General features: G+C 42.7%; 1 protein-coding gene across 1 annotated transcript in view; it reads right to left on the bottom strand.

The window, feature by feature from the left end:
* Nucleotides 1–22,566, bottom strand: part of TAOK1 (TAO kinase 1) — a 65,247-nt gene that overhangs the window by 3,611 nt on the left and 39,070 nt on the right. Inside the window, exons 7-19 of the mRNA XM_027471817.3 lie at nucleotides 22,194–22,307; nucleotides 21,288–21,379; nucleotides 18,644–18,737; nucleotides 17,148–17,229; nucleotides 15,024–15,191; nucleotides 13,889–14,092; nucleotides 12,528–12,662; nucleotides 11,713–11,949; nucleotides 10,812–10,940; nucleotides 9,140–9,343; nucleotides 8,451–8,690; nucleotides 4,581–4,793; nucleotides 3,318–3,500 (exon numbers count right to left, since the gene is read on the bottom strand). Coding sequence (XP_027327618.1) covers nucleotides 3,318–3,500; nucleotides 4,581–4,793; nucleotides 8,451–8,690; nucleotides 9,140–9,343; nucleotides 10,812–10,940; nucleotides 11,713–11,949; nucleotides 12,528–12,662; nucleotides 13,889–14,092; nucleotides 15,024–15,191; nucleotides 17,148–17,229; nucleotides 18,644–18,737; nucleotides 21,288–21,379; nucleotides 22,194–22,307 — 2,095 coding nt within the window. The remainder of the gene's footprint in view (nucleotides 1–3,317; nucleotides 3,501–4,580; nucleotides 4,794–8,450; nucleotides 8,691–9,139; nucleotides 9,344–10,811; nucleotides 10,941–11,712; nucleotides 11,950–12,527; nucleotides 12,663–13,888; nucleotides 14,093–15,023; nucleotides 15,192–17,147; nucleotides 17,230–18,643; nucleotides 18,738–21,287; nucleotides 21,380–22,193; nucleotides 22,308–22,566) is intronic.

Consider the following 22,566-nt stretch of genomic DNA (forward strand, 5'->3'; position numbering starts at 1 on the left):
CACCTCTTATCTATCCCTTTCCTAAATTGGTTGTGTTACCCTGATACTTCCCCCAGTGCGTGCGACTTAAGAAAGCAGGCAGTGATGTTTGCACCGGGTGGCAGATTATTAGCTGGATGATATGCAAGCTGGCAACTCCAGTATCCTCCCTGTGACACTGTTCCAAACCAGTTTCCAGCTGTACTTTGGTAGGGGCACTGGGATCAGCTCTTTTCAGTGCAGATAACTTTGGGCTACAGCCTCCTGACACCCATCAGGGAGGGATGAAAGCCTTTCTTACTGAAATCTTTGCAGGCAGGTGGAGAACCAAAGAATCGCTCCATTATCTTCTTGCCAGCACTGAAAAAGCTACTTTTGGCTTCAGTGAAATAGGCCAAAAGGGTAAAAAGCAGTAGCCAAGGCTTTTAAACAGAGCTCACTAGCATCAGCAGCAATGTGGTCAAGAGGAGTTATTTTGGTCTGTGCTGGAGGTACCGGGCAGAGCGCTGTAAGCATTCTCTTGCCTTAGTCAGGGAATACTCAAAATGACTTCATCTGGAATTTAGGAAACAATCTGCTCCTATGTGAGTCATCTCCTGAGCCATTCTGGGCTCTCAGAAACAGCCTTCTCCACTTGTCTGCTTCTTGGTGCTAGGTGAGTGACACTGACTCACGGAGCAGCCTTCCCTACTCTTCTGAGAGCCGTGCAGTGGTCAGCTGGCTTGCAAACAGCAAGAGGAAGGCGCTTTCTCTGACGTTAGCTCTTCAAAATGCTGCACATATTTCTTCCAGTGACACTATATAAAAAGAATCCCCTTTTCTTTCAGAACTAGAGCATCCTCAGCACATCTAGCTGCACATAGTTTTCAGTCTTTGCGACAGAAAACAAAACAAAACAGGACTTTGTGCAATCCAACTTTGCATGCCCAACGCGCTGTGTTAAAATGACATCACTTAGAAACAACCTCAGGATGCAGGACTGAAGATGAGGTGCCTGAGGCACATGAGAAGGAAACGAGTAAATCTGAAGTCTTTTAAAGACACTCCTGGGACACGCTTGTGACTGGTGCAATACGAACAACATCGCATCAGGGTGTAACTGGACCTCAGTCACTGGCACTTACAGACTGTGCAGGGATGGGGCTGGCTGCTGGCTCCTTAGCCTGAGTCATTTACGCTCTGTTGAGTTACTGTGGTGATGGGCACCACCAAAAACGGAGAGCACTGCGCTGAGAAGGAAGCAGAATCCTATGCACATGCTTACTTCTGGAACCTCATTTACCGTGGAACATCAGGGACTGACTTTGCCACAGGCTAGGTATGTAATTGTGCACGTGAATTCAGACATTCGACTTGTGCACGTACCTGCCCTCTCCCTGGCTGCCAGACAGCCTCAGTGAGCACAGGCACACAAATCCCTGGTGACACTGCTGAGCAACCCACACCAGAGCACTGGCAACTCCTACAAAGTCTGTCCACCCCTCCCTGTAAGGAATATCCCTGCAAAAGAAGGGTGCATCTACCTTTGCACCCAGTTCTTTTTCCTTGAGCTGCCACTAAGTAATTGTAATCCCAGCAAGAAAGTCTCACCTCTGGTCCACAACTTTGTGAGCAGCAATGCACTGGCATTGCTTATATTGCTAAATAAAGGCTCCCTCCCATGGGAGTCGATGGACTGTTATTTATTTATTTATTTATCTATCTGTTTTTAAGGTGTTAGTCTTGCAGAGACATACAGGACACATTAAAAAAAAAGGAAAAATTATCTTAGAATTTACTGTTGTTGTTTCCTTTTCTCCACTATACTATAACTTTACTAAGCTTCCTTCCCCATTACCAATGGCAAATGATTTGTATGGGCCTTCTGTGCACAGACTTTGATCCTTGTGCACGCTGAAAGACTTGTACAACATTAATATTGGTTGATGTGCGTTTCCATGAGCCACTGGCCTCAGTTCAGCTTTTGGCATCATGTTGTGTGCAGTGCAGTCTCTGCTGATCCCCCGCACAAAGAGATGGCCAGCAGCAGGCTTGCTATGTCACACTGCTTCCCAGAGCTCTCGTCAGCTCGCACCGCCAGAGGGCAATGCACACCCAGCCTGCTTACACGCTTACGTGCAGGGCTGTGACAGGAGCTGGATGGGAGAGGAACGACTAGCGATGGAATTTAAGGACAGCTATTCCACGCGTGGGTGCCACACAGGATCTCTGCTTTCACAAATTCAGTTACTTCCAGAGATTCATCTACTTGCAGGGGACCAAAGCACAGCAGGCCCATGCTGTGCTCTTGGAGATGCTTCCTCTGCTCACCATGAGGTGGAGCAGTTTTATTCCAACGAGGGCCCTCTACCAGCCAAGCATCCATCTGTTAGCCTCTGGGAGAAGTGTGAAGAACCTCGAGGCCACAGAGTAATTGCTGTAATTTAATAATCGCCGAGCAGCAGCAAAGTTTGGGACTGCTGTGTGAATGGTGACAGCTGGCACCCACAGAGCAAATCAAAAACGGAAAAAAGCTGCAGGAGGAAAGCTGTGCATTTCCTTTCACTGACTGCTGCACTAACTACCCTTCTTCTGGATTGCACAGACCCCTCCCTCGCACACGTTTCTATAAACACCATGTTTCTGGCACTGCATAGAAAAGCATGCTTCAACAAGGAGCCCCTTAACACATATAACAGCCAATTCAAGTTGAAACCCAGGGAGCAGCAGTTTGCCCATGCTTGTGGCTCTGGCTAGTGCAGTTTAAGGGCAACGCTGCTGACAGCAGTATTTCTGTAACAAGTGTCATTTCGTAGGGAACTGCAGCTGGGTCTCCACACACTGACAAATGGAGCAGAGCTACACCAAAATAATCAAACATATTACCATAAAAAACAGGGTCTCAAATCCCAAGTCCATCTAATACATTTTAACCCGTCCCCCTGCCACCTTTTTGCCCCCCCAAATTGCTTGTACCATGCAAATTTCAAGGCAAAAACCAAAAAACTTCATGTTAGGTTGTTACATCTGTTCTTTTATAAACTGGTGATGTTAATTTGCAGCTCAGAGACAGAATGAAGAGTTTGCTTTCCTTTCTGTGCAGAGAGGCACGACTCCCTCCGGCTCTGGCATGCCTCAAGCAGTTCTATCCCAGCCAGAAGCTGCTTACATAGGATGGCTGAGCTGGCAAAGTTTAGCCTGCGTGTCACTGAGCTATCATCCCAGAAAGGCGAATATCCAAATGATCCATGTTACTGTATACAGCAAGGTAAAAGCAATTTCTCTCTATGCTGATAGGTACAGTGCAATTTAGGATCTGAGATCTGAGTGTGCTAATGATGCTCGTATGCCCATTTTACCTTCTGCTCAAGGAGGGCCCGACGGAGGGATACCCTCTGTTCAAGATCACGCAGCTCCCGATCATGCTGGGCTTCTGCCTGCATCTTGATTTTACTCTGATATGCATTCAGCAGCTCCAATTCTTGCTGCAGCTGCATCTTCAAAACCTGGCACTCTGCTTCCTGTGCTTCATCCAAACGCAGCTGGGAAAGGCAGACAATAGAGATGTTTCACTATGGGGTAACCACTCATGACACTCTCGGGGAGGACTGTGGGGAGAGGGAGAGAATGGGATGGGACTTTGTTTTCTTAGCAATACAATTGGTCTCCATTGTACTTGGTTTCACTGAACAGAGAACCTATAGTGACAAAGACTGGTGACTGTGAGCCCACAGTGCTGATGCAAGTGACGCTGATGAGCGGTGGCGCCTCAGGAACCACGATCCATGCTGCAGAGAGCAGACTGCTGGAGGTGCTAATATCCACAGCTGTCCTTTTGGTAGAGGCAAAGAAAAGGTCTCCTGCTCTGTTCAACTGGATTAACCAATTTCCTGTGAGCAGGAGACTTTAAGTTCATATCCCTGCCAATGTATGACTTAGGGCAAAAGAATAAAATGACACAAACCTAAAAGCAATACAATACTGAACTTTTCACTTCTGATACATAAATTAGGCCAGCTACCCTGCCTCACAGTGTCAAATTTGTGCAGAGTGACAAGCAGGATGCAATATGCAAGAAGTGCAAAGAAAACTGCACATTCAGTTATAGCAGGGACTCACAGAATTGCTCAGGTGGTCATTCTTTAAGAAGGGTTTACAGAACCTTCACAACACTTTTAACACTTTTTTTTTTTCAGGTTTAAAGTCAAACCTCTGAACTCCTCCATGACTCACCGAGCATCTTCCACCAGTGGGACATGCTTTGGTTGGTATCAATGACAAATCAAAACCTAAACGACTTATGACAGCAAGTTGCACATGATTTAATGATGCTCTAACAGAGACATTCACGCTGTCAGACTTCATGCAAAAGCAGACCTTTAGCCACACGGATGCATCACTTTGCATCTCTGCAAGAGCAGCTTCAGCTCCAACCTGTCTGATGGGAGTAACACCTCTTTCCTCTGTATTTGAATTCAGCTTTTTAAATACAGAGGAACGACTGCGCAGGGTATGGCATGTGTAGCAAGGAAGCAGATAGCCTGCTGTCAGGATACAGATCGGTTAAAATGCAAACATCCCTCTTTGGCTGAGGAACCCTGGGTCCCTCGGAGGCGACTCACAGCTTGTGTAGAGAGCATTTCATTAATGCTGTGATCATACTGCTCAGCCAGGATAGCCAGCTTCCGGGTCTGCTCCTCCTTGAGCCGTTTGAGGACAGCTTTATGTTCACTCTTTGGCGTGGTCTCCAGCAGATGGTTTCTCAGTGCTTTGTACTGTCTGGTTTGGATCTTGCATGTATCCTGAAACTGCTTCTTTATCTGTAGTTCTTTTGACTGGAAAGATGGAGGGGACACAAACAAAAGAAAAAAAAAACAGCGTGTTTCAAATGGGAGAAATATCCATTCAAATGGATATTTAGGATTACATTAAGGATATGAGTTCAAGAATACACAAATGTATATTAACATCTACAGTGCAAGGAGGGAAGCAAAATATACAAGAGGCAATGACTACTGCTGCAGCTGCTTTGACACTGCCACTGTGCAAAACAATTACAATAGAGACACTTTTATAACAAAGCTCCAGCCTAAATACAGCTGTCTCCGCACAAAGAGCCTCACATTTGTCACTGGACTGGATCCAGTGCTGGGTGTTGCTTTTCAAGAAGAGTTCTTGAGGGACAGAACTAACATTAATTAGCACCAAAAGCCATACTTGCACATGACCATGGTTGTATGGCACATATAGATGAACAGCACTTAATGGTATGAGAAGAAGCAGATCTGGTGCATGGGAAGGGACAGGGAAAAAGAGCAACACTTTTTCCAGTGAGGGTTTGATGAGCGTAAGATATGTTTAACTCTTAACTTTAAGAGTCTGGTTTTCATAAAGATAAGCAAAAATGGCTGGGAAAGGTTTGACACTTGAAGATGTATACCACAAGCAACACTGGTATGGTGCCAGTCTAGCAAACAAAACAATTCCCCAGTCCCAACGGAGGCTTACTGGAGATTGAGTTTTCCTTTTGCACTTGCTGCATCTCAGTACTGTGCAGACACATAACTGTGTTATTGCACACAGGGCCGGGAGACATCAATCTTGGAAAAGGTATCTGAGCCCGACTTTGCTGTACGACCTTGGATAAATTATTTCTTTTTTTTTCACCTCCCTTACCTGCCTGCAGAGCAGCTTGTAAGGGGTAACATCTGCCAAATGTTTTAAGGCCCTGAAAAGGAAGGTGTTGTGGAGTTTCCTGCATCTTTCTACAGGAGGACTGGCTGGGATACTTATAACAAAACCCCAACAAATCCAGAAGTGATGAGTGACACCAGTTAACTGACAGACAGTCAAGTTTTCCATGGTCAGAAAAAAAACATCACCACACAAAACCAAAGGATGAAACAGAACAGAACAAACCACACCAGCACAGTCAGCACAGCCTGGGCCATTCACACCGTCAGCCACCACGGTCACATCCTGATGCACTTGGGGCAGGAACAGAGCATAGGAGCGGATTTGTGTCCCTGGAATAAGCTGGGAGAGCCCTGGGACCTGAAGCAGCAATGCAGATGTGTGCACGTCTCCCATCAGCTCCTCCACTGGCTGCTCCTGGCACTAGCTCCAGGCTGAGCGGGGCAGGCGATGAGCACAGCACTTGGAGCTACCTACAAAGACCCGGTGGGCTCAGACAATGCACCCAGCCCAATTTAGCCACCAACAAGCTTTGTTGCATAAACCAACAACTCCACCTTGCCAACCTGATGCAGAAAACAGGACAGAGATGGGTTTTATTCAAACAAATCTATCACGGAGAGAAAGACATCGCTTTTACCAATTCTGAATTCACAGTACGTTATTTCCCACCAGGAAACCTGGGTGGTGTCTCCCTGCCCCTAAGAGAAACGTCTGCAGGTTACACGTTCCCATCAAGGACCTGGTCCCAGCAGACCATCAGCAATCTATTTTGTCCTCACTTTCTGCGAAGTTTCACTTGGACACCAGCCTGTTTACTGCCTTCCAACCCCAGGCCTTCAACAACAGGAAACAGAAGGGAGGGGTAAGGTTTCCAGTCAGACTTCTGACAAGATCATTTTGACCTAGTATTGTGAAACACCAGCAAGAGGCGATTTGCATCACAATTAAAGCGCTCAAAATAATAACAGAGCAGTTTCTACTGAATTCTAGTTACCAGTCCTTCTGGTGCCGTAACAGCAGCGACAGACACTGACCGTTAAAAAAACTGTTTTCAGGACAAAAGCCTTCACCAAGTAACAAAGGGAAAGCCTGAGATGTGCCCTCCAGGGAAAACATGGCTGGAGAGAGAAACTGAACAAACAGTCAAATTATCTAGGCAAATAAGAATACTCGCCTGCATTAGAAGCGAGAGAATGAGTTAATTCTAGGAAACAGCCTCAATAAATGGGGGATTGTACTCCAAACTGAACAATTGTCCAGCAGGCTGCGTTATTAGCGCTGTGTGCATGCACAAGGTGCTGGATTGACAGCTCAAGCCTGAAATCCTTCCCTAATCGCACAACAGCCATGCAAGGCACAGTGCGAGCTTTCTGTGCCCGCTGCCAAAACACTCCAGCCCTGTCCTCACTGCAGAAGGGACGGGGCTGGGTGGTCTGCAGAGGTGAGAGGGCAGCTAAGCCCCTACAGGCCTCCGATTCTGCTGTCCCCGCTGCCAGCGAGGAGCGCAAAGGGACGTGCTGCCCACTCGTGTTTGCGCCACATCACCTTGGGGAGGCAGAACTCATTCATGCTAATCTCCGAAGGATCAACCTAATGCAGCTGCTTCAGTTTTATTCAGCTCAGAGTGCGGCACAGCTTCCCTGTGAAGTCATCAGCTATTTATACTTTATATCCTTGGAGATTCTCAACAGTGATCAGATGGTCCCTTGTACTCACAAGCTAGGTTTTCACTATTAAATATTATTCTAATATTGACAAATAACATTCTTTTTCTTGCTGAAGTTCTCATTTTGAGCTGTTTTGTTTTCTTCTCTGCAAGGAGATGACTTGCAGTTGGTGCAAACTAAGTCAGATGTGAAATATCACAAAGCAGAAGTACCTAGACCAACAAAGATCTCATGTTCAGTATGCCATCACCCATTTTGTTACTGGCACAGCCGAACACTGGGTGGAGAGCAGTCTGCCTCCTCAAAGGACATGCACCAGGCAGCTATGTGGAAGCCTTACACTCCATTCTTAGACACTTCAGAATAAACCACTGGACTTCTTTGGATGAAGTGAGGGTTTGCAATGAAAACAAGTAAGAGCCTCAATTACAGAGGCCCTATAGTTCTGGTCAGCCACTGCAGTTACAAGAAGCCCATGGGAGCACATGGCAAAGGTCAGTGCTAGGAGCTTCCTGAGGACACTGCAGTTGGCTGGCATCTTTCTTTTTTCCCCATGCTTGCTAACATACCAGCTTCAATATAAAAAACATCAACAAGGTGTGCAAGCCAAGACTGATAGTGCATTTCACTTTTTCCTTTTTTTTTTTAATGACACAGCTTCATTATAGAAAAGTGGATTCTCTTCCCTGTGTATGTGAGGAGAAGAGGATCAGAACACAGCGTAGGAAGAAGGAGGGGGGGGGAAATGACACTGAAAAGATTAAATAGATTTTAAACTACCACAAAAAGGAAGACGCTTTGCTGGGAATAACAGCTTTTCAAACAAAATGAGGGAACAGTGCTGTTACAGCCTGCCTACAACGCCCTGCAACCCTGCTCACCATTGCTACTGTTTGTACGTATGGTGCTTGTAGACACCTGGTGCGGTCACACAACTCGACAAACAAGGTACTTCTATAACAAGATATTCGCTGTCAAATTAGACACCTCTTCAAATTAACAAGCTTCGAAATACCCTGGGCTCACGTACACTGCAAATGAGAACCGAGCTGCAATGTACCACTTCTCCACCACCACCACCACCCCAATCCCGCAGCTCACACCCAGCAGCCCCGCACCGCGCCGTACCTTCAGGCTCTTGGGCTGCTGCCGGACCTCCATGACGTGCTTACGCCTCAGCTCCCGCTCCCGGCGCTTGTTGTACTCCAGCTGGTTGGTGAGCTCGGTCTGGTGCTGGAGTCGGATCAGTTCACAGCGCATCTTCTGGATGGTGCTGAGATGGCGGAACTCCAGCTCCTGCATGGACTCGTGCTGACGCAGCAGCATGGCGTGCTCCAGGTCCTTCTGGGTCTGCCTTTTGTTTAACTCCTAACAGGATGGCAAAGGGAATTATTAGCTTATTGGAGAATGCAAATCTCAAAGTACAAGATGACATTTCACGCTGTTCACAAGGGCACTTCTTTCAAGCCATCTGAGGACAAAGCAGGGTTTCTACACCTTATCAGAAGTACGCTACTGGTAATTTTTCCTTCCTCATTTCACTTTTCTTCTTCCTGTTCTAGATGCAAAACAGTAAGCACTTTCTGGAAAGGACCTTAATTGTTCCATCTGCTGACTTTTTGGACCGAACTACTCTCTCAAAATAGGAGACTAATCTGAACATTCGACTCTTAACGATTGCAAAAAATACCAAACCATTATTTTCCTAAAATATTTCAGATTGGTAAATAACACTTAGGTGAGATTGGAGTTGGGTTGCAGATGAGATACATTTCACACACGTGGTTCCAGAGCCCCATCTCTGCCTATTCTCTTACCTCCCGAACCAGGTCCTGCTCCAGATTATGGCGGCCGAGGAGCATCCGTCTCTTAAAACGGCGACACTCCAGCTCCAAGTACTGTCTCTGACGCCTCAGTAAGTTGGCTTCTTCCTCTGCCTGGAAATGCTGGATGTTTTCCTTCTGCTTGGAGAGCCACTCCTGCTTCTCTTTCTTTGGAGTGCTCTGGTTTTCATTCAGCTCCTGATAAGAGTAAGGTAATTAATTGTGGAATAGTAGCTCTTCGGCCTTGAACAGCTGGGTGGATCTGCCTAATAAACTATGCTGCAGACAAAGCCATTCCACACGGTCTTCTCGTGTTCAGTATGATCTAAGCCTCTGCAAAACGCATCATATCGCATATCCAAGGGAACACCAGGAGACAATTCATAGCTGCCTTTTGTTTTGGTTTGGTTTTGCTTTGGCCCTTTTAATGAGTCAAAATCGGGTTCATGTCCACAGTTCCCAGACATATATATGAGCTCAAAACATAAAAAGGATGGTTTGCCACAGAAAATACAGGCCCCAAATACATGGTCCCAAAGGAATGACATGAGAAGAAAAGCGCTGTCACCCCATCTCATTTACAAACACTGCTCACACACATCTCCAGTCACACAAAGCACAACAGAAAATTCCTGCACCTTCCTTGATCAGAACACATACACGTTTTGTAAGGAACTCATCACGGTGGACTACTCACTAAGATTTCATAACTTACAAAAACAATAAAAAGAAGTGCACAGGTGAAACGTAAGGCCACAGTTTCCACATTTGTAATAAACACACAGCTTGAGGCATCTGCCACAAAAGAATCTGCTTACTTGAACCGCATGCTAGAGGTGCCCATACAGTAACTAAACTTGTGATATGTTTCACCTGAAGTATGAGACAGAATTCCTCTGTATATCAGGGTTGTTTTTTTTTGCTACACTGTAATCTACTGCCTGCCCAGGAAAAGATTCCATGTTATTATAAAAAGCCCATGTTACTATAGTTTTTGTTAAATCTTTCATGGCTCTACTGCTCTTTGGCCTTTTCCTCCCAGGAAATGTCTATGTTTGGGAATATTCTCCTTTGGGGAAAGTTCCAAGGCTGCGTCACAGAAGTTGATGGTCGAGCTCTAAACGGTTCTTTCAAAAAAATTATTTATAGTGCTTACACTTTCAGCCACTCCATAAAAAGAATCAGGAAGTTTGATTCTACAGTTTCTCTGCATTTCACAAAGGTCATGGTTTTCACGACAATACAGTGATTACTGAACTATTGGACTGCTTTTCCCATTAAAATTAAGTGTTTTCACAGATACTTGCCTTTAAACATAATCTGCAAGTCACCTTTTACTGCTCTGTTTTCTTCATGCTGCAGAAATATTTAGTGATGAGAAACTTCACTAACTGCTGCAGTGCACATTCAATATCTGCAGCAACCAGGTATGAGAAAAATGCTCATAACCTTCCTTAATCTTTGTTTTTTCAACCTTCTTACTCTAAGGTTAAAGTCATGAAACAAATACAGTACATACAGGACTTCGGTCATGAAATGCAGAACTTGCTGCAGTCCAGGTAAAGATTTCTTGCTCACATTGGCACTCTTATTTCCAACCATTCACCGCTCACACTGTATCATACACGGTATTATTGGTTCACATTCCTCATTACAGACGGGTTACCTCTTTCAGCTGCTCCTTACGGAGTTTGTATTCTCTCTTCTGGGACTCCAGGAAACTGTTCAATTCTTTTTTCTGTTGGGCCTGAATATGCTGCTGAAACTTTTTTTCTTCGTTGGCCATCACTTTAGCCTATAGCAAATCCAAAAGCAGATCAGTTTCTGAGGCCTAATCAATTGTAGCTTATGTTCCATTTTAGCCCCAAGACCTGGAACTCATGGTTCAACAACCACAATACTCACCATGACTCTGAAAAAGCACAAGCCTCAGGAGTTTGCCCTTAACCTCTTCTTATTCCCTCCCACCCCCAACAATACACCAGTAGGAGTCCTTTTTCAGTGCTTCATTTTCTCAATCCTATTGTTCAGCTATTCTTTCCTAACAAAGTCAACACTTTATGACCAGCTATATTCATAGCCCTCCACCAAGAGATCTAAGATGAACAAATAATCAATAATAATCTCTGTAGGTGGCACCACTTCATTATAAATTATTTAAAAGCATAAAAACCCCCATATCCACAAGCAACCAGACAGTGAGCCTTTAAGCACAGCTGGCACATTTCTCTGCAGGCTCATCTGCCTCCATAACACTCGATGGCAGTCAGTTATTGACAGCATACACAAGGCAAAAGAAAGGAAAACCCTTACAGTAGTTTTTCTGGGGTCAGCATACTAACATTTAGTATAACGCACTGCGATGAAGGACATACCTTTCCTCTAGTTACATAAACCCCTTAGTGTAAGGAGGTGCTGTATTAGCCTTTTTCTAATTAGCAATTTGCTTGGCTCCTGAAAACAGACATGTAAGAGACTACAATGTCATCTGTTCATCAGTGAGGGGAAGTGGACAATTCAATGTAATTAACAAATGTAGACTAGTCTGTTAAACTGTAATCTCCTACCTCCTTCTCCATGGCTGCTTGGTGCTTTTTAATTAGCTTTTCCATTTCTGCAGCAAAATTGTTACGCTGTGTTTCAAGATCTTTGTCCAACCTGAGGCGATGCTCGTCCATCTCTGCCTTCAGTTTATTCTCTAATGCCATCAGTTGTTTCTGGTGTTGCCGTCTCATACGTTTATAGCCAGACATCTGCTCTCGGAGTTCAGAGTCTTGTTCATGTTCCTGCATTTGCCTTGTCACCTAGGAAGATAACCACATCGGGGCAAAGTAAGTTAATGCTTCTTCTGCTTTTCAGCAGTCTTCAGACCACAAAAGAAAACTATTCAGTAAAGAAATGTAATTTTGCTGTAAAGAAAAGCACACCTCCTCATGGCAGTAGAGCAGATTAAAAACTGAATTCTGCTGTAGATGATAAGCTCACATGGGATCCAGCAGAAAAACTGTACAATTGTTATAAAGCTGGTGCTAAATAATGTCTCTTTAGCCCAATGTAATATGAGTGTGCATACGTACATGCATATACAAATGTACATAATATACATATGAAAATAAAAGCCAGCTTATTATTATAAGCTGGTTCTTGCATTCTACTAAGCCTACTGGTTTTATAAATACCTAATATACACAAATTACATTTGTCCAGGTGTCTCCTTTACGCTTTTATTAACTCCCATTAAGCTATTTCAGTGATAATATCTCAGTCAATGAAGATAGCTCATATTCTCATGAAATCCTAAAAGCTCTAAGTAGTTTAATAGTGCCGTGTTCAAAGACATCCCTTCCTCTACAACTTCATCAAAATAAAAAGCTTAACATACCAGCGATGCTGTGCGTATAGTAGCAAAGTGCTCTCGATTGCGATAATGAGACTTGTGGCGAGATACTTGGGGAGGAGACTGGGGTTCTGATGCCCTTGTTCGAGGATCTGATTCCTCTCTGTAGTTTTCTTCCTCCTTATCAGCAAATATTAACACGAGAGAATAAAAAGAATCACCATTACTAAATATTTTTGTTTTAGTTTGATACAAAAAACATTTAAAAGAGAAGAAAGTAAACCCGTTTTACATTCATCGGCTCTGAGGGATCCTCCTGCCAATAGGTTGGACAAAGGAATATATTGCAACGGGAGCTGTGGTCTAGGATGTTTAATTTGGAAATTTCATTGCGCAATTTTATTACTAGGAGGAAAATTACTGATTACTGCTGTAAATGAAAAAAATAAATGGAAAACTGAAAACTGAGTTAAATAGTTTACTTCAACAAAGCATAAAAGCTATAGATTATATCAAGCCAGAGAGACAAAAACAACATCTTTGTAACCCTGAAAGACAGAGGATGATTTTCATTACACCCACTACAGAAATACCTCAAAGCAAAATTTAAAATTTGTCATGGTGTATTCCACATTCTTATTTTGAGTTTGTCATTCATCACAGAGCGATTAGTAGTTAGATATGATATACTAATTAACTCCCTGAGGAAATACCTGTGTCTTTGTTGCATATCTGGGCAAAGAACAAAACATTCTAACCACACCTATCATTAGCGAGGGAAACGTTACTGGTTTGAGAAAATGTATGATAACCCCTCCGTAGCAAGAGCAGCACGGTTCAGAGTGACAATCTGCAGTTATCCTTCATCATGCAGAGGGGTAAGGCACTCAAAGGGATTTCACAGCTTGCCATGGCCACAGTGCTGCATTTCCTTTTCTGTGCCTCTTTGCTCATTAACCAAATATTCCAATCAAGTGCTGGGAAGTTGGGAGCATTAGGAACAGATTTCAATCACTAGTGGAGGTCTTAAATTTAAGAATTCACTAACTAGGAGGAAAAACAGGGGAACTCTCACGTCCTTTTGTGTCATGAAGCAGTGCTCTGCAAGGTAAGGGCATTCACTAAATGGATGTTTTCACAACCTGCCATTCCAAGTCCTCATGATCAAGCAAACAATTTTGAAACAATTCAATTACCAAAATAATTATTACTGAATTAATAGAAATGATTTTTACAGCCACTGTCCAAAGTTTCCAATGCACATTAATGTATTTGGGACACATCACACGAACTGCCAATAATGATTTAGAATAGGAAGCACTCAATGACTTTTTATTATTGTATCAATACAAACCCACTCCCATTCTATATTTTCAAAGTTATCCAGCCAAAAATCCAATGCTTACCGGCTTTAAATGAATGACAGAGCTATTTGACATCACCGTGTGGTCCCCTTCCATCATATCCAGCTCGCTCTTATCATCTGAGGCATCTGGAAGACTGTTAACACTACTGCTTTGGCTACTGGCACTGATAGACATACTAGGAATGGACTGATTACTTCCGACACTATTCACTGTTCCTGTCCTGCCGACACCATGATCTTGTTCCTAAAAGAAAGGAATTATTAGAAAAACAAAGCAAGAAAACTCAAATCCATTACAGCTCTATCTGTGGACATTACCAAATTATACGCTTATTCCATTCCTTTATATAGGTATCTACCTGCCATCTCATGGCAGTTCCCACCCTCCAGGCATTGTCGTGAAACATTTCTCTTGTGGGCTGCTGGGGAGAGAAAGAAGCAACCTTGTCAAGATTAACTGGCTGATGTCAGATTCTTTTCAACAGCAAGCCTGTTAACAAGCTGAACTCTATCTTGAATCAGCACCAGCGTGTCACCAGAAACTGTTCTGACACCAGCATCATCTAAGTAGGTGTTCAGCTGGGACCCTGCACCTTGCACAGTTCCTTTCTGTAGATGAGAGCACTGGACTCTCTGCAATTCAGGGAGTCTGAATTTTCATGTGTGTGACTGCAGAATGCAACCCAAAAAAAGGAAAAATAAAATTCTGTGCCTTTTTTCTCTTTTTTTTCCCCCTCTCTTTCTTTCTTTTTTTTTTTTTTTTTTAAATCAAGTATGAATTTCTCTGTCTTAAATCTCAGAAAAACATTTTCTGGGTGTATCCAAAAGACTAGCATGAGGCTGGTACACACAGTCAAATTAGGGACTAAATACAGCTGCTGAAAAAGTCCTCATAAAGCTTTATAAACGGACAAAAGAAGGTAAGATTTGCATAACTGGAAGTTAACTGTTCAGGCATGGGCAAATGGCACGGCTTCTTGCCAGCACTAGCCATCTACCTTGTTTGTCCTCGTATGTGCCTTGAGGTAGGCTTTATTCCAAGTACAGACAGGAAGACAGAGTTTATAGCCAGGTGTGTAAATGCCCTCCATTCATTTTAGCAATATCTGAGCTACAGTTATTTAAATGACATCATCTTTCTCTGGTTCAGTGATGACATCCAAAGTTTCTCTCACCTCCTCCTCCTCCTGTGTTTCAACTGCAGGGCCATTGTGTGCCTCCTGGAAGAGGAGCTTCTTCATTTTACGATACTGCAGGTTGTCCAGTTCTCTCACTGCATCCTTTGTTCTCTGAATCAAGTCTATTAACACTGTTTCAGGCCGCTCCCGAAGAACAAACATGTGCTGCAGAACACACAAATAGGTGAGGGACCTCTCATGCCTCCAGTGCACATGCTTTGAGGATATAACAGTTAGGAAATCTTGTTGGTTTTGTTAGCCCTCTTTTCTGCACAGGAGGAGAATACCTTGACAGCTTACATTGTCACTATATTTAGATTTCATGATCCAGACAGATTTCTGAATGATTGTTTTCTGATGGGAGACAACCACTAAAAAATAACGATGTGAAACAAAACAGGGGAAAAAAAAACAGAAGTGGTATTGCATGTACTATGAAAACAGGCTCAGGTTAAAATTAGACTTCTTTGGGTGTTGGGTATTTGGATACATTATCTAGCTGTGTCTCAGTGGGGAAAGAGCAGCAAATAACATACAAATGCTAAAAGTCTTACATTGGTTAACATCGGTAACCGAATGTTAAATAACGTATCAGCAAACTTTTACTATAAAACCAATTTCCTAGTTTAATAAAGCTTGAGAATCAAATATTCAAGCATACAGCTCAGTCATAAATAGGCTGTGAACTGCACGCTCAGTCCTAAAAGCCATGTTATGCTTTTTTTTTTTTTCTTTTTTAGAGATATTCACTACATTTCACTGCAAAGGTAGCTACATTTTGCTAATAGTTAAAACAAGTCTTCCCTATGTATGTCAGAGGCAGTTTTTCCAGTCTCCAAATGAAATGTGCTGTGCAAGCATGAGTCATTATTAACATCACCACTAGTTTCATTTTGTTCCTTTGGAGGGCTGTATTGCCATTTCCAACATGTCACATTCCCTACCTGTCCCTCTAAAGTGGCATGCAGCTGTTTCAGACTATAGATATGGAAGGAATACATTCACAAACGTTTAATTTCCATCAATGTTCTCTTTAATTGCAGTGCATTGCTCAAAATAAAACCAATCTGCAGAATTCTGAAATGGCAGGACTACACACCCACACCAAAACCTTTACAGGGTAATTGCATTTTACTTTCTGAATGCACCATTTTTAAAGAGGCAAAAGTCCTCAGAACCAGCTGAGTAAAAACATGCAAGAAGGTGATGATAAAACCTTCATAAATAGCATCCATTTTCAGTTAATGCAGTATTTTGGAAAAATGGCAGTTTAGCAGAAACATGGCAGGGATAAAAAATTCCCCAAAATAATGTCATGAGCACTGCAAAGAGAATGACAAGCTAGCAGAATTCTGAATGCCACCTGATGCCACAGAGGAAATCCATCAAAGTCACACTTATAATAAAGCAGCTCTAACACCTAAGTTCTGCGCGAGTCGTGTTTGCTCAGGGAACACGTCAGCTTTTTGCAACCATCTACCACACTGGTATCCAGTATCTGCAGCATACCAGAGGAATAATAAAACAAAACAAAACAAAAAATAAAGCAGGAGATAATCTGCAGATGGTTGAGGCATATTCATGTCCAGGTGAAGTATGGGGAAGAAAATCTGCCTCTCTCTGACCTCTTCCCCCAGAGATACCATTAGAACAGCAGATTTCAGTCCTACGTATAAAGCACATAGGTGATGGGAGAGGATAAAAAGCCTTTAGGGGTGTATATAGCATAGAATAAAGAAGGAAGTAAAGAAAGGCATTTGTTAACTAATGCATGGCAGCTCTGTCAGGATTAATTATAATCACTGGAAGGATAAACTGAGCTTAAGCAACCGAAACCCTCGACATGTTGATGGTCAGCCAGTGTCACTTGCGTGTTCTCATCATGAGAACAAGGCTGGCATGGAGAATCACCTGGGGAGCTGCCCGAGATGCTGCAAAGGGTCAGCACAGCTAGGAATGCCAGCTGATTACACTCCCTGGACCCTCAGCTCAAAGACATTGAGGCTAACGGGCAGAGCATCGTTAACTGTAACCTAGTGCTGTAAGTGAGACAGAAGAATGTCACAGGGCACAGCCCTGTTCTAACACCACATGGAAAACAAAAAGGACAAGCAAGCCAACCTTCAGAAGCTCCTCTGATGTGGGCCTGTCTTGAGGAATCTTCTGGAGGCAAGAATCTACGAAGTTTCGAAAATAATCAGACCTGTGGCAAGGAAAGGGGGAAAAAATCCATCTGAATTAACTACCCAGTTAATTTTGAAAGCTCATTAAGGCATCAAGACATTCACATCTGGGTGCTGCTACTAGAAAGAGTGGGGGGAAATCAAATAGACCCACCACCTTGTACCACAGCCTCTGACATCCCTAATCAAGCCAAAGCTCACAGCTACCAGTGGGCAGGTTCCTGTAACCTCAGCTTCCAGAGAAAGTTTCAGCTCAAGAACATGAAAACAAGGGCAATTTGAGAGCAGCAGCAGTTTTGTATAAAAGCAAACACCCACTCATTTCCATGTCAGCATCTAACTTGTCAAATTCTCTGTTGCACAAACTCTTCAAGGCCTAAGCAGAGCTTCTGCCCTGCTCTGCCCCCCGTGTGCAGGTGTGTTTCATCCTCAGACTGTATCAACACACCATTCCTGAAATGCCTTCAGACCCGACTTCCACCCTGTTGTGCAATCTGTCACAAGCAAGGCTTAAGGCCACGATTTGTTTAGTAACACCACCTCTTCCCCCATCAGCTAAAATTCCCTATTTCGTCTGTTTTTCCCCTGAACACAAGTTTCCAGAAGAGCACGATTAAACACTGAGAATAGCGGTACATCGGCTGTACAGGTTTTCTTTCTTTTTCCATCCCACCCCGCCCCCCCACCATGTAATGTGGGGTTTTGCTACCGCAATTTTTCAGTAAATTAAGTTCTTGCATCTTTTGGTCAGAAAAATGCAGAAAATGAGTCGAATGTTTTGTCAAGCACCAGGGTGTGAAATAGCCTAACCAGAAAATCCCTGAAGTAGAAAAAAAAAATCTAAAAATAAGGTACAATGTATTATGTTAGGGGCCTAGGACTACAGCTCAGAAAAACATAATTAGGAAGTTTTTAACTTTTGAAATCAGTTTACTGTTTCAAAAAAAGACAGTCATTTGAGGCTGGGAGGCACAAAATGTTGCTGCTGTGATTTATTCTTCTGAAGTTTATGCAACAGACACTTGCCACATACAAGCAGTGTCTTCATCTTTCAGAGCAATACTTCAACAAAACAAGGTTTAGGAATTGACAGTGTGGTTTGTGATTTAAAAAAAAAAAAAGCAAAAAGAACAAAAACACTAAACCCCACATTTTTGGCTAGCCTCTGAGCTTCAAAAGTTTACTGGCCCATGTATCATATTTATTACAGGATCTTGCATTCTTCCAGCAGCTCGTCCTGTTCCTACTACATTCTAGACCCTAAAATGCATATTTAGTAATTGGTCAATTTTGTGTATAGTGAACAGCGATCCTAATAAGAACCTTCCAGCTCACATCTTCCCAATAGGAATCCAGCCATTTCAAGAACTCAGCATGACAAAGCACTCCATTTACAGCAGTTCCCTACAACATTCCTCCCTCAGTAATACTCACCATTCATTAGACTGTAGTGTAGGGGATTCATTCTGCGCTATGTGATATAAGGCACTCATTGCGTTCATATTAAACAAAGGAGGCTTCCTTTCCGCTACACACAAAAGAAAATAATTTTTATATAGGGAGATAGTCTCAGGTTTGTTTTTTTTTGCTCTTTTATATTTTTTAGTTTACATCCCTTTAACAAGAAAACCACATCAGCAGAATCACTGTTGCCTGAACACGGAACCCCAAACCAACCCTACCCTGCAATCAGACAGATATGTTGGCATATGTCCTATACCATCAGTTTCTCCACTGCAGAAGATGAAAGCACTTTGAAGATCAAATGCCTCGTCCTCTCAAGTTTCTAAATTACGTGGTTTATCATAGTTGAGTTCTCTGACTCATTTAAATGTCCTAAAATAGGAGTAAGTTAACAGTAAGATCTATACTCAGTGTTCAGCCACTAACATCCTTGGTTTGGTGTCACCCTTCTGCTTTTGTTTGCTTGTTTTGTTTTCAAACAAAACAGCACAACACTAGAGTTGCTAAAAAGCTAATACATTTTTCATTTTATCAGGACATCACGGCAGTGATGTAGAAAAAGCTGGTTACAACAGCCATCAAATCACACTGAACTGACTAAGCACCCGGGCAGGAAGTCAGGCACAGGCTAACTCTAACTCTATACTATTTTGAGAGTTGCATTCTCTTTGGCTCTTCTCTCTTTCAAGCTTGTGTTACTCTTACAGACTGACACAGCATGAAAACTTAATGAGGAAGGAGATGATCTCACTGTAACAACAAAATTGAAGCTTCATCAGAATGTTTATAGGGTAAACCTATAAAGCTCAGCCTCACTATAAACATTCCAGAGAAGCTGGTCAGGCCATGAGGACATTCCTGCACCAGTGAAAATGCAACAGAAAGCTTTCCTTCCTGGGAAAAAAAAAAAAAAAGGAGAAAAAAATAGTTTTTTATTCTGCTCTTTAACTTGAATAGTAGCAGTATCCTATGTATCAGAGATCACAGCTATTTGTTGCTGTCAGGGAACAGACTAAGCCCTACAAATTCCTGACAACTGGTAAATTGAGGAGTTAAGCCCCATGCAGCAATTTACCTGCTCTAAGCTGTCAGATAACCAGTTGTCTCTACTCAGGATCAGACTGATGATCCACTAAACTATTTTAACTGGCTGCTCTCCCTATCTTTTTTCTCTTAACTCACCTGGATAAAGTACAAATCTTCAGGAAACAGCGAAACTGAGACCTCAGTGAGGGCCATTTCTAAGACTAAGCAACAGTTTGAGAAGATTGTGAGATGTCTCATTTTCCTGCCTTCTTCCCATGCTTACTCAAACCAACACACATGAGATAACCACACCGATCCAGCCTATAATACTCTACCGTCTTGACCTGGCCTCACCTCCCACCAAGTTAGAAGCCATACACAAAGCCTAATGCTTCGTATTGCAAAAATGCAGCGTGCAGTACGGCACCCGGGGGTGTGGTGGCCATGAGCTAACTGCATTCCTGGAGCACTGCAGCCAGCCAAATCTCCTCGGTCCACTCAGAGCAGGATTCTGTCATGGCAGTCACACCCCTTGAACTTGCTTTATATTGGCAACAAAAAATCTCTGCTCTGAAGAAAGAATCTATTTCGCGTCCTGGAAGAAAATGAAGTTGACAGTTTGGAATGCCAGACAGCATTTTTAGCTAAACTGTGCAGTTCACATGGATTAGCGTTTTCCTGAGAGCTCCTGCTGCCCCACCAGGCTGCTCCTCCTGCGTGGTCGCTTTGGAGCACAAGCGATGAGATCTGACAAGGATGGCAGGACAGCCTCAGGTACAACGAGCAGGAATAAAGCTCACCATCCCTGGACCTTACAGCTACGTGCTCCTAAAGAGCTGGGTCCTGACTAACATCTAAGTAGTGCTGTGTTGTGCTTCCATGAGTGTATTTTTGTTCCTAGAAAATATCACGCAGTACATTTAAATAGAATGCCATACTAACGTAGTCCTTTTCAATTGATGTTCAGCTTTAGGAAGTCTGTTCAAATGGCAGTAGCATAATTTCTTCTGGTTTTGATTTATAGGTTAACACTTCAAATTGGATTATTCCTTTTTTTTTTCCTTTTGGTAAAAAGAGATTTTCTAGCCAAATCTATTCACAAATGGCAATGTACACTGAATATAGCTTTGAAACTGTTCACTTATCCCAAACTTCCCATCATTGCAGGACTGATTCATATATCCGAAAGTTCCAGGCAAACAACATCAATTTATACCACTAAATATATTTTAACATTGGTATTTTCAATGGTTCATTTATAAACCTGTTCAGCAAGTAGACTGTTTTTCAGTTCAAAAGTTAATTGCCTCTCTCACAGAATGCGAACACGTTTAGTGATATAGATTAGCTATTTGCTTTGTTTATGTAACTCTTTCTTTGGGTACTGAAAACACCAGCTCAATTAACATCAAGTTGGAGACTTGGTCTTCAATTCTGTAGCGCACATTTAGTTCTTTTCCCTAAAATTCAAGCCCCTGAGAAAACCAGGACAGGATGCAAACATATGTCTTCAGCACTGTCATTCAGCTGAAAAGTTCTAAGTATTAAACAGTTCTATTTCATAATTTCTGCAAAGAAAATAACTTACCTAACTCAATACAGGTAATTCCAAGAGACCAAACATCTACTTTGCCATCATACTGCCCTTCATCCATGGCTAAAATCACTTCTGGGGCCATCCTAAAATAGTAAATCAGTGCTCATAAAATTTTGTTCAGCCGAACACATTGTCATCAGCAGTGTTTCAATGAAACAGACTATTTCACTGATTTCAGCTACCACGAACACAAAATTCCCCAAGATACCAGCCATGAACATGGGATACTGGAAACAAGGATCAGTTTGTATGTGGATGGACCTTAGAACGCCACTCAGCCGGGCACCCACGCTAGTACAACCCCCTAAGGAGGCTGCACGATGTTTTCTTGTGCTTTGCCCAGCTCTCCATTCATGAGCATCGCCACCATCTCGCCCTCCCACATTTCCAATAGTTTAGCTGGCTGGCCAACTCTGGTGAAATAATTATAGCATGCAGTTGTGTAAACACCACAGATTCGGTGTAAGAGATCAAAAGCATACAAGGGATCTGCAAAGGGTTTTGTTCAATGAACCTGGCCTTTCCTATGAAAGAAAAAACACTTCAGTTATTTCAACAGCCAGATGCGGTAAGAACATACGAATTGTTAAAGCCACCGGGGGGAGGGATTAAAATATACCTCAGGTTATTAAATCCCACCCCCACCACTTAAAGTCAGGGTAAATAGAACAACAAAATATTTTTATTACTTTTTTTTTGGTGAACTGCAAGTACAAGGAGTCCCAATTTCTTGGAGTCAGAACCTAATTACGATTTAATCTCTTGCAAAGTACATTTTATCACTACCACAACTAGAGGATTACAAAGCTAGCTCCAGTGAAGTCCAAATACATTAAATACCCAGTAAATGATCCTTTCACTTCACATAGCCAGAAACGCTTAAAACACTTGGCTTACCAATATGGCGTCCCCACAAATGAGTTGGCAGGAGATGCTATGGAAGCAGATCCAAAGTCAGCAAGTTTCACCTGTCCTGGCTCTGTCAGCAGGATGTTTCCTGCCTTGATATCTCTGGTTATAGAATACAAATGTCAGTATTATTCCTCTCCAAAAAAGAAAACCTTCTATAGGACACGACAAGCATTCACATGTTCAATCTGCAAAATACCCACATTTCCTCCAAAGACAAAACCTGTAATCTTTGGGCTAATAGCTTAACGTTACCCTTGATCTTTGAATCTAGCTTGTCTCAAAAATCAACTTAAAATTTCAGCTACTTCTAATGGCACACCTAGATAAGCTTCATATACAGTTCAGCAATAACTCCTTA

The sequence above is a fragment of the Anas platyrhynchos genome, chromosome 20 (assembly GCF_047663525.1).
Source record: "Anas platyrhynchos isolate ZD024472 breed Pekin duck chromosome 20, IASCAAS_PekinDuck_T2T, whole genome shotgun sequence".
Taxonomy (NCBI): Eukaryota; Metazoa; Chordata; class Aves; order Anseriformes; family Anatidae; genus Anas; species Anas platyrhynchos.